This window comes from Coffea eugenioides, chromosome 5 (genome assembly GCF_003713205.1).
Source record: "Coffea eugenioides isolate CCC68of chromosome 5, Ceug_1.0, whole genome shotgun sequence".
Lineage (NCBI taxonomy): Eukaryota > Viridiplantae > Streptophyta > Magnoliopsida > Gentianales > Rubiaceae > Coffea > Coffea eugenioides.
The window spans coordinates 30,427,216-30,440,401 of NC_040039.1; the positions used below are offsets into that span (position 1 = coordinate 30,427,216).

The 13,186-nt window shown below is 33.9% G+C and overlaps 1 protein-coding gene across 1 annotated transcript; it reads right to left on the bottom strand.

The window, feature by feature from the left end:
- Window positions 1-11,966: 11,966 nt before the first annotated feature.
- On the bottom strand, window positions 11,967-12,911 carry LOC113771373 (receptor-like protein kinase). Its single transcript, XM_027315959.1, has one exon. It carries the CDS (start codon window positions 12,909-12,911, stop codon window positions 11,967-11,969), a length of 945 nt encoding a protein of 314 aa, XP_027171760.1.
- Between the last annotated feature and the right edge of the window lie 275 nt (window positions 12,912-13,186).

Consider the following 13,186-nt stretch of genomic DNA (forward strand, 5'->3'; position numbering starts at 1 on the left):
TATGCGGGTCATATAAGTCATATGTTATTTAAAGTAGAATTTTCCATAACTAAAGACCTATGGTACTACTAGACTAAATTAAAAGAATGAAAGAGATTTAAGATATAATAATTTAGTTTTGCAATTTTGAGGAAGTGATATAAAGTTTTAACACCTGTATGAATTATTTGAAGTTATTCAACAAAAAAATATTTGAAGTTATTACCAAAAAAATTGAACTATTTGATGTTGAACAAAAGTACATTTACCACTTGTATTAATTTAACAAAAACTTGACTCCCATTATGAAATTTTTTGACAAAAATGTTAAAAGGTAGCAATTAATAATACGTATTAGTAAAATTATACTTCAACTAAAAAAACTTGATTGAAATTTTGAGGAACTCAGTGAACCGATATTTCACTGAAACTAAATAAACAAAGTATGTGAAAAATATATGGTGCGGGTCAAATGTGAAAAACAAACATTTTGTAACCCAATAGAAAAGCTCTCTGCTTTACTCTCCGTTGGTCTCCCCTCTCCCACTTTACACTCTCAACAGAAACTATTAACAAAAAACAATTCTCCTTTCTCTTCTCCATAGATCGATCATGTCTTTGTGATGTTGAACAGAAGAAGTACTCCACCAACTCTTTGCAACAAAAGGTATCTCATGTCTCTCCTTCTTCTCCCCGATTTTTCCCCAATTTTTTTTGCCCTAATTATTTTTTTGCCAAAAATTTGTGCCCAATTTTTTTGGATAATTTTGAGTTACGGGTGAAATCATCTCCACTAGAACTATTTTAGTTGTGAATACCATTACTTCATTCTTTTTTATTGTACAAGATAAAGGTTTCAGTGGGGTTGGTGGTGGATACGGGTTTGAGGTTGAGTTTGGGGACGAAGGTGATTATGATGTAGAGGGGTTTGTTTCTTGGAATGGGATGGAAAACGGGGACAAGAAGATGGGAATAAAATGAAGGGGGGAATTACAAGGGTGTGCGTAGGATAAAACAGGGAGCCCCCGACAAAGATTTTAGCAGTACGGACCAGACATCTCATTACTGGCACCCCCTTAATACCCTCTCACTCAAACCCATAAAGAATACCCATTTCCTGGTCACACTCCCTCTAGATTTAAGGGTTCCTTTGTTCTCTAGCTTCATCAGATTTGGGTCTAGGGAAACTTTCGGAATGTAAATATTCCTTAAATTATGGCAAGAGAATAATTTTATTGTAGTATAATCACTTTTGTATTCTTCCTGTCCGGCTTGGCGTTTGTTTGTTGAATGGGTTGGTACTTGTTAGCAGTTAGCAGCACTTGGGTTTTTGAAGAATTATATGATTCTTAAGATCGGTAGAAAATTCATTAATGTAAACCTCTCAATGTTAATGTTTACGTCTTTATGCGACGACAGGATAGTGATAGACTATGGGAATGAAACCTATACTCATGTCTGTCATTTGCTTTTAGTGTCTGCTTTGTGTTTACTGGGATGAAAATGAATGGATTTACAAACAGTTTTTCTTTTTCATTTTTGTCTTTTAAAGTACTCTCCTGAAGCAGCCTTCATTTATTTAAAACACCCTTTTTAAGTTTTAACACAATATTACTACTCTTCCAATTTCTAATTATAAACAATATTATATGAGTTCACTTCTTCTTCATGCGGTTTTAAACAAAAAAAAAAATGAAACAAGAGCTGGCCAATCGCATCTTGGCAAATTTAGTGATTCGTTAAGTTAGGTAAATATCCAAAAAACGCTTTACCATGACCAGTTGAAAGTGAAACTTTGTGAACTGTTGGATTCTTGTATGCTTTACATCCTAATTAGCTATAGTGGTAGGAGTGGAAAAGATTTAAGAGGTGATTATGATGTAGATATGTCTATGAGTGGTTGCAAGTGAGAAAAATAGTGGGTTAAGTGGTGTTGGGTGGAGAGGGAATTGGGAAATCACAAGGTTTAGAGGAATTTTTTCTGATGTAAAAAATTCCCCTCTTTTCTTTTTTTGTGTTGAAATTTGGTAAATTGTCATGGGAATTTCAAGAGAAAATCTCATCTCCATTTTCTACACCATCACCGACGTTATGTCCATTCAGTACTCCATCCAATAGAGATCAAGTTTTGGTACATGAATGAAATAATTTATTATTTTTTATGTTTTTTAATAGTTCTTCAGTTTTGGAAGTGAAGTTCTGATTTCTTTAAATTGCAAGAGAAAAGTTATATTGCCTTTTTTAAAGTTAGGTAAGTTACATTTGAACTCCCAATGTGCAACTAATGAAGTCAATAAAAGGTTCATGGCTGACTGTAATGCTAATTCTAGAGGCTTGCTTATGAACAACTTTTGGTTGCTGAAGTGGAGCATAATTCAAATATAATACAAAAGCCGCATGGGAAATTTGTATATATTGCACATCTTTTGCATTGGGAGTCGTAATTTTCTCAAGTTTTGTGGTTAGTTAAGGAGTATGGACTTTGTGATACTACTTTTAATTGCCTTGTATAGCTAACTATGTTACAAGCAGGTGTTTTTAGTTTTTGTGAGGAAATCATGATATTCAGATTATGGTATAAGCTGGAGACAGCATTTTCCTTGCCAAAGGTATACATCAAGCTTGATTTTCATTGTCCAAATTCTAGAGTTTATCTTGAATAAGTAGTTCTTTCCTACCATTTTTTTTCATATTTGGTGATGGACTACCTGAATGAATATGTAAGTTTTGACGATTATGTAGTGTTCTTGGAATGTGTAGTTGTTACGTTATTAGGTACAAGTATAGGTTAGTATCAAAATTGAAAGAAGGAAACATATGTTTTATATGCAAACATTTTCTTATGAGAACTACAGCTACCATTTTATTCATTGTCTTTGAGCTTATAATGCACAGTATCATTTCATAGCGACTTCATTGGTTTGTTATTGTCTTGCAGCTTATTATGCTGATGCTATTGGTCCTTGCTATGGAATTTCCAAATATTGTGATGTTTTTTGGGTAAGTATATACTCCTTTCTATCTATGTTAGACTTGTTTCAAATGGTTGGGTCTTGTCAACAAAGTTTCTGTAAAAGTGACAATTGTCACTTTGTTCTAGGAGACATTTGCATATAAACAAGCTACAAGTGGTCTCTAAGCTAACTAGTAGAAAAGAAATTTCATAATCTAGTATTTCATGACATCTTATGCAAACTTTTCTTGATAACTACTTACTTTTATGCTATTTAAGCTACTAGCATGTGATATTTGCTATTAGAACTTCTGAAAATTGAAAGTAGGTTGGTTAGTGAATGTACTGGTTCGCCTCATAGTCAGAAGCTTCGATTTATAATGGAGCATCTTTTCCATTTTTTACACAGTTTCACTAAAATATTAGATGCATCATTTTATTATTAAAATCATTAAAATATTACCAATGGGCGCTAAGAATCTCTAGATATGTCGAATTTTATTTGTCATCAAAATTTGGTCTAGCGATAAACAATATGCATTTTCAATACCTGAAAAGTTGAAGTTGCTATGCATAATCTATAGAATGAACCATACAAATGGAGCCTATGAAGCCATAGAAGGAACACTGTTTGGTTCTTAATATGGTAGCATAAGCATATTAATTGTTTTGTGAGTTCTTAATAACGTAGTAAAAGTAAAAGAAGTGTTTCTTGAGCTCTAATGTTCTAAGTGTTTATCTCTTACTTTACCCTTATTTAGTCATTGTCTAGATTATACTTAAAAGGAATGATTTAGCTTATTTTCTTGCAAATTCTTTAGTTATCTTTATTGTTTCAAGTTTTTCTTATGACCTACTAATAATTGCAGTACTTCTGTGACGGCCCCACTTCCCCCTAAGGCGAACCAAAGGGTTGGCGGGTCGCCTGCCTAGCTCTCGCCAGGACTCACTCACTCTAGCAACTAATATCACCAAACATAAATTGAAAATAAACCTTACTCTCGAGCATGCTAAGTACTTAAATAAATCATACAATTCAACTTATACAGCCCGAAAATACAATTCCAAGTACCAACGAAAACATCGAGTTTAAAATACTTAATACACAATTTAAAGTTCCTAACTCAGGGCACAGAAGCACCATAGGATTCACATTTTCCCAAAGGCACAAGAAAATCATCCAAAAGATATTAAAGTATCTCCCAAAGTACGATTACAAAAGTGGGCATTCAAAATATAACATTTCTTTTCTAGTTCTCCAAGACTTCATGCATTTCAGAACCTGTCAAGGAAAACAAATTGGAAGGGATGAGCCAATAGCTCAGTGGCGCCTCGAAACATGCAATTCACATAGGGCAATTTAACAAGTACAAATGGACGAGTAAGCAATTAACAATTTAGGAAAAAACGAAGTAACATGGCAAGAAAAGGATACGGGGCTCTCAGGAGCCAAAGTCCTCGCACTTGATCAGGTAATATATAGTAGTTGACACTCCGTCAACTTTCACTACCTAATCTCCATGTAAACATTTTCCCTAATCTACACGTCTCCTAGCAACGACTTTCCCCTTATTTTCGGGCCCGACTCCAACACGAATTTTTGCAAGCACTTTTACCAAGACGGCAGAGAGGTACCTCCCACTCTAATAGAGCGTGGTACGTACATCCGTTTGGTTTATTTAGTCGACGAGACCCCGCTCCAATCGACATTGCAACACTTGTACTTGTGATATTTCACGAAATCACATAGCATATAACATTTCATGATATCTCTAGCAAGTACTTTTAACAAGTAGTTCAACTAGCAGTTAAACACGATTCATGCAAGAGACACTCACCTCAAGTGAAGAGTCTAGAATTGCAAACTTTGATCGAGATTGTGCTCTTCACCAACTCCTAAAATCATACAAATAATTCACATAAATTTCCACTTTTGAGTTGGTGAATTTAACTCGAGTCAACTAGCATTTAATTTCACTCAAAAATCCCAACCTAGCATTAATTGATTTCTCAAAGTGAAATCCACAATTTCGAGTGAAATTAAATTTTAAGGTTTCTTTAAAACCAAAAACTTGCTAAATTCGTCAAATATTCCAATAACCAAGTTCTAGAGTCATATAAGCAATTAACACCACTTTGGTGTCACAAGTTGAGAAGAATCATATTTGACTATTTAGAAGAATTTTCCCCTCTAATTTTCCCCAAAAATATCTTGGGAAATTCCTTTAAGAGGAAATCATATAAACCAAGTAAAACTAGTCGTTGAAATTTCTATAAAATAGAAACTCCTTAAGTTTGCTAAATTCCATTGACCAACTTGGTTCAAGGATTTTCATGAAGGCAAAAACTTGAGTTTTCAAGAAAATTTCCAAATTTGGCATATTTCTCGAAATAGGACATTTGGTCTAATAAAATTCAAGGTTATTGACTCGAAGTGGACCTAGTAACGAAGGTTAATGCTAGAAAACATTTTCGGGACAATTTAGTCCACAGTTAACCAAAACGAAATCCAAACGTCAAAAATCATTTCTAATTTCAAACAAAATTTCTGTTTTGGGTAGCGTCGTGAAGAATAAAATTTTGGTCCACTTTTTGAACGTAAACTCTACTAGATTTTTGTCCCAAATTGAGCTATACACACCCCTTAACTAAACACAAGTCAAATTGGGTTCATGTTAACGTGAAAATTATTTAACATGTCTCATGCAAAGCTGGAAAAATTTCCAAGTGCATTTGGTACAAGAAGTCCATTTCCTCTTCCATTTGTCGAAGATTTTTCAACTACTCAAAGACTACATTTTTACCCAAACAATACTTCACATATAGGTCAACATATTTACAGCTCAAATGGTTCAAAAACGTGTCAAAACCAAACCCCAAATTCGCCCAAAAATCTGGAAATTTCCAGAATTTTTCGGACAGCTCAAGGGGCATTTTTCTCTTTGGTTTTTCAAGGAAATTTCCCATTGTACCAAAGCTGCATTTTCACCAAAACTACTCTACACATATAGGTGAACGTATATATGATTTAAATAGCTCAATAACTTCACAAAATCCAGCTCAAAAATTCGGGTAAAGAATGGAAGAAAAACAGGCCTGCTGGTTCGGTTTAGCAGAGCAGAATTTTCTCCTCTTTTTGCTCAACCATCTTCAACTTATAACTCATATTTTAAGTCCATAACAATCACAACCAAATAGTCCAACCTCCCAACAAGCAATCCAGTTCATTACCTAAGCAAAAAATGCAAAACATCAACAGGTACAAATCTGGAAAATTTTCCTTTCTCTCGGCAGCACCCCAGCTTCATTCTAAAAAAAATTTTCCAACATTTAACCACCTCAAAACATACATATAGCACATAAAACACCTCTAGCTTCATCAATCATTAGCTTAGAGGATCAGCAACCCAACATGTTTCACCAAGACAAGCTAAAACTTCAAGAACCAAAAGCTGTAACAAATCTGAAATTTTGGCTAAGGGGATGAAGCGGAAGTTTTTGGGTTACCTTTGGTGGTTGTTTACTAGCTAAATGAAGTGCCTAGTTCCCCAAGTTCGCTCCTAGAATCACTGAGGTCAGTCGGCACCCCTTGCACTCTGTTTTTCTCTCGGTCAGACCACCCACAGCAACAACCCAGCAGCAAACGTTGAGGTGAAGAGAAGCTTGGGTCTGGGGTTTTGAGTCAGCTTGGAAGGTTCTGTGGTTGGAGGAAAGAAAAATGGCAGCTGGTTTCTCCTTCTCCCCTGGTCCAACACAACGCTGGCAGCAGCAGCAGCGATCTTCCTCCTCCTTGCTCGGTCGAGACAGCAGCCAAGAATGGAGGTGGAAGCTGGAAATGGAAGGTGAACGTTGGGTTTGGGAATGGTTGAAGATGGAGGGCTGCTGGAAGCTGGGAATGGCCGTGGCTCTTAGCTCTTCTTGCAACAGATGCTCGAGCTTGAAGAGAAGAGAAACGGCTGGTAGTTGGTGATAAGATGGGTTGAAAATGAAGGTAAGCTAGCGTATAGGTTTGAAGACTTTTTGGGCATGCCATTAATGGTGACAATTTCGAATTTGAATCGCGTTTAAGCGCGAAATTCTTATCTACTAGTAGAAATTCCTCATCTAGCATTTTCTCAACTGAATTATATATTTTTATAACCTCTACATATCATACAGTTCAACTTAGAGCTATATCGCGTATGGGAGTGCGAAAATCCAACTTAAAGTTTAGCCGAACGCGAACCGTCAAATAAATTTTGAAAATTCATGTAAATTAAAATATAACATTTATATAAGTGAAAGCATCATTAATAATATAAATACACATTTTTAAATATAAATTCATAGTATTTAATAATTTTCAAAGTTTAAATAATATTTATTTTAATTTTCAGAAATTAATGAAATTTTGAGACCCTCACAACTTCATTGCAGATATGTTGCTCATTTTAGCTTTTTGGAAGATCAGCAGCTGGAGTTGCCAATTCACTCAAGGACGATAAAGAAAATCTTATACTTAGGAAATGTCATGACAACACTTTTTTTTTTTGGGACTTGGATTTGTTTTGTAAAGCTACCTCGACTTATATGTGAAATTTAGGCCAAATACCACTTATCAAACCATTTGTAGGGTGTTGTTGAACTTCATTATGATATTTGAATGCTTGATATGATATTTTGCCATATCGTAATGCAATGGATGTGTTCATTTGCTAATTGTCAAGCATTGTCATTTTTTTTCATTTATAGATATAATTGTAGTAGGAAAATCTGACAAATTTCATGGTGATAAAGTGTTATCACTGAATCAGAATTTTCCATTAATAACAACCTGTTGTCATAGAATTAAAAAGTGTTTAGTGACAACAAAAGTTGTCAGTAATTAGTCTATACCAATGACAATTACGGACCACTTTTAGTGACAACATTGCTTTGTATATCATTGACAAGATACTATATCATCACTAAAATTACAACAATTACTGACGACACATGTTGTCACAAAACAGTCCCATTCACTGACGACTTTTATTGTCGTCACTATGTACTTTTACCGACGGGCCTTCAGTGACGACCCTGTGACAATTAGAAAGTTGTCAATAAAAGTCATCAGTGACGACTTTTTATTTTTTTGTGACAAAAATAGCCTGTCACTAAAGACCAATTTTCTTGTAGTGCCACTCAAACGACCAAGCCCTCAGTTACCAAAATTCTTCTAATCTCTGCTCTCAACATTTGGGTTGGTCATCCTAAATTAGCCCCATTTTTTTCTCTGAATTGACACAATTTTATTGAGAACAAGTTTGATGTCGATTAAGAGGAATCAGTCGATTAAGAGGAACCAGACAAAATATCAACAAAGTGTAAGTTTTGGGTAGTAGTTTAGTATAGTCTATCAAGTTATACTTTTTCGTAATCTAGTTGTTTTTTTATGCTCAATGATACGAACAATTGGGTTTTTGGCGGTGATGATTGCTTCCATCATCATCAAAAGCAGTAGCATGATAATAAGATTAGTGAGGTAAAGGCTTTTAATGGGTTTTCTGTGCGAAAATTTTAGATTTCCATTATATTTCAATTTATGGATAGTGATACCAACGTTGTGATAAGTAGGGTAGCAGAATAAAAAGAAGTTACAAGTTTCGGATTAGCTTTTAGGAGATTAGAAATTCAGAAGACACTTTGAGAAAGGTGGTAGGGATGGTAATGGTAGGTTGATGATAAGGAAGGAGATATCTTCCTTGATCATTGTATTTGAGTGATAGAAAGTTACAATTTAATAGCCATGGCTAAAGTAGTTTGGCCACAATATGTGGCTTGGTCAAGAAGAATTGTTTTTTTTTCCTTTTTTTGTTATCTTTTTCCCTTTTTTTTATCAATGGCTTGTCTTTTGAAAAATTATGAAGGTTATTATAGTCATTATATATCATCAAGGGAGGTAAGTGTAATATTGAAAAGCTCAAGGGAGCTTAGTGAAATCGTCAGAAACCTCAGGGGAGGTTTCTGAAATTATCCCTAAATGTAAACAACAATCACAATTGGTTGATGCACATAAATGTAAACAACTCGAGAAACAATTCATAAACATCCCAATTAAGCGTACATTATTAGGATTTATCCACAAACGTACTTTTCTAGCTTTGACTTTAACATGTTGAATTGAAAGTCATGTATAACTGTCTTCTAGTCTTAAACTAAAACGAGTATATTTGCAGGGGTTTAGCTTGTTTGGATTGCTATTTTCTACCACTTTTATAGAAAAATATACTATAATGATTTGATATATGCCAAGTGAAAGGTTATTGAGAGATGTGCTCATGAAAAAAGTAAAAATTTTTTGGATAAAAATAGTTGGCCAAATAGGAAGGCTCTAAAATCTAAGAGCAGAGAATATAATTTCTTCTTTAAAACCTTAGTGACCTAAGTAATTTAGTCTCTATAGAATTCTTCAAAATTTCAAAAAACCTTTCAATGCACAAATGACTTGATTTAATTGTTTAATAAAAAATAGTGGAATCACATAAATAAATTTGAAAAAGTGTAATAATTTTAAAGGTGCGAACCCAAACTATTATTTGAGAAGAAGAACCAATTCAAATATTATAGAAAACATAACGTGATGACTTTGAGACATAAAAAAGAACTCTAAAATCTTAACATTACTCTACCAGCAAGATGTCATTTTAGGGTTTTGATTAGTCTGCTAGTCAACTTTCATGGCATACAAATTTATCTTATTAAACATGTGAATCAACGCCTAAACATGCAAATCAGCTTCTTTATTTTATATAAAAAAACTTCACGAAAAATATAACTAAATTAATATTACCATATTCATAACAATTCAATAGATCACACTATCGGATTTTGCCTTTTTGTTCAATTTTCGATAGATGGTTTTGCATAGCCATATCCTATTAAATTTCGACAATTAGGATTTCCATAATTCAGAATTGTCATACCTGTGAGGTGGTTGTCGAAGATGGTAAGCCTTTTCATCGTACTTATATTACCAATCTCCTTCGGAAGTTCGCCTGCATTTTATAACGTCTAAATATATGATTGGTTACAATTCAAAAGCAATAGAATTTTGTTTCTAAATGAGTAGCATGCAAAAGATCAAGCTAAAACATTTCTGGAATAAGGCCAAAGCTAATATGGTGGTCCTGTCTCTATTAAGAACTTACATTTGTTGCCCATGGTGGTCAATTCAAAATAAAAAGTGTTTGTCTAAACAAGTGAAGATAAATGGTGAAGTACTTATATACATATAAGTGGGAAATAAATGTGAATGTTTACATTGTAAATTATAAAGTATGAGCGCTAACTCATACTATAAATTCCTTGGGCACCATTTGAAATAGGGCAAATTACACTTTACCTCCTGTGATTTAGTATTTGTTTACATAACTCCCCTATGATTTCAAAAACTATACATAACTCCCTTCATAATTTGGATTAAAGTGTCAAATTGACGGGATTTGCAATCCATAATTGAGTCAAGAAAAATATCAAAAATACCCCTATGTAAAGTTAAAAATTATTTATTAATCACAAGGAGCTATGTAAATATATTAAAAACCATAAGGGAGTTATATGATAAAATATAAAATCATACGGAGTTAGAGTGTCATGCATATTATGTTTATATATTTTGGCTATTTCAGCCATTTTAGTTTTTAAACAAAGATAATTTCGACATTTTCATAGATTCTGTTACGGATGATCATTTCCATCACTTTGACACTTTAATCCAAACTATGAGGGGTTTATATATAGTTTTTGAAGCCATAGGAGGGTTATGTAAACAAATACTATATCACAGGGGGTAAAGTGTAATTTGCCCCTTGAAATATCTATGAAAATCAGAAAGAAATTCTGTCAGAGATTGCAGGACTAGCAATACTTATAAGTGAGTCTATTTAAGAGAACATGATCAATTTAACAAAGTATCTCTTTTATCTCAGTTCTGCTCTTGTGATCTCTTCTTTTCTTCTTCTTCTTCTTCTTCTTCTTCGCGTAGCTACTTCTTTGCTATTTGCTGGCGAATTATTCTTCAGTTGTAATCTAGTCAAAGTCTTACCTATAGAGACAAATCGTTTGTCCAAGCCTTACAAATGAAAATCTCAAATAAGTTAGCTTCACTTTACTATAAAATTTCATATTCATATTCAACTAAAGTTCTTTTAAAAAATCCAGGCTTTATCAATGGTATATGATGAATCATCTAGCAGCCACAATACCATTTCTCTCAGAAAATTTGGTTTCCCATTGCAAGGAGCATATTGATGTAATAACAAGAGTAAGCTTAAAAAATGATCCTAATAAAAATTTGATTGAATCAACTAAGAAGTTTTCTTAACTGTTCAGAAATATTTTATGGCATTGTGTTGAATAATTGTAATTAAATTTTCATGAAAAGCTTTAGTATGTAAACTAAAATCCATTATTAAATGTGGTATTTTTATGAAAACTGTTGTAATTTAAAAACAAGTTGCAAAAAAACTACATAAGATTAAATAAGAAGGATAAATTACTAATAATCCATTTATAATTTTAGATCTTGCCACATGACTTCCTAACATTCTAAAATATCCATATTCTCCTTTTTGGTTTTACTTAAAATGAAAAGATGGATGGAAAACACCTCTAGTTAAGGTGATTGACTGATACAAGCTTAAAAACCATGTGTGATGAAATTATAATATTCACTTAATCCTTTACAATTTTGTATAAATATCTATTTAACCGTCCAATGGTCTTGCATATATCCATATAATCACCCTATAATTTTATACAAAGTGGTTAGAACTTAGACTTCGTATTATTTAGTACTTAAATAAGAGTAATATTGAAATTTCAACTAACTACACGGGGTTATATAGATGCTTTGAAACGTTGACATAATCATGTGATAATATGCGAAGCCACAAGGGCGTTGTTAGCGATTTGCCCAAAAAGAAATTTATGTGGCCACACTGATGATTTGATTGTCTGGCTACGGATATTCTATTAATTGAAAGAATAGCGAAACATGTGATCTAATTTAGATTCACACCCAAAGGCAAAATTTTAGTATCCTACCTGTCAAACTGTTGACCCCAAGGTACAGTTCCTCCAGCTGCTTCAATTCTCCAATTTCTTTGGGTATGGATCCACTGAAATGGTTGATGGACAAGGATAGCACTTGAACTCTCCCACATTTGGACATATTTGATGGTATTTGACCAATTAAGTTATTGTAGGATAAAGAAAGCCATGAAAGTTGTTGAAGACGAAGGCACATATCAGGAAGACTACCAGATAAGCTATTACTCCTAAGGGAAATCAATTCCAATGAAGAAATATTGAAAATATCAGATGGCACTGAACCGGTAACAAAATTTGCCTCAATGATCAATCTCTTCAAATAATGGAGATTCCCAATGCCATTGGGAATGCTTCCTTGAAAAGAATTGAAGGACAGCCATAATACCTCCAAATTTGATATGTTGGAGATAGAAGGTGGGATAAAACCTGTAAAGCTATTGTTTCTTAGGGACAAGTATTGCAATTTTTGTAAGGAACCAAGCCATGAAGGAAGCTCTCCAGTGAAATTGTTGACACCTAAGTTAAGGATTCTTAATCGGCGCAAACGGGCTAAGTCATTGGGGAGTTCTCCATGGAAATTGTTTCCCATCATGTCGAGGGAGATAAGAAAGGACAGATTCCCCAGTTGCGGAGGAATGGTACCAGTAAGACCCATGTTTGATATATTCAAACCAGTTACTCTTCGGTGACGACAGCCACATGTAACTCCAAGCCACTCACAAGCTGAGGTTTTCACAGACCAATTTTTTGCAAAGATTTGGTGAGGTTCTGAAGTGATTATATGCTCTCTCAGAGCAAGGAGGGCTGATTGGTCTGTGGTAATGTTGGTGGTGGTCATGGAAAAGCAAGCAAGCAGAAAATTATGCAACAAAATTCCTAGGTGGAAAAAGTAGTTTACTTTGTCCATAGCTATGCTCAAATTCTAGATATGGGACACACAACGCCAATTGGTAACAATATATAGGCAATCCGAGCATGGAAGTATGCAAATTACATACACAAGAAGCAGTGCTAAATATGATCATTTTTGTTGACTCAGTTGGGGTAGAGTCAATTGCTAGAAATATTTTGTAAGTTTCACTAGTAACTTTTAAGTTCCAAACTGTTACAAAATTTAAAAAGAGATTGTGATGACCAATTGGCTTCAATCTTTGACGTGTCATTGGGTTTTTTTCCTGCGAA

Excerpts from the sequence above, each read along its gene's own strand:
- LOC113771373 (XM_027315959.1), bottom strand. The coding sequence starts at position 12,911 with ATGGACAAAGTAAACTACTTTTTCCACCTAGGAATTTTGTTGCATAAT.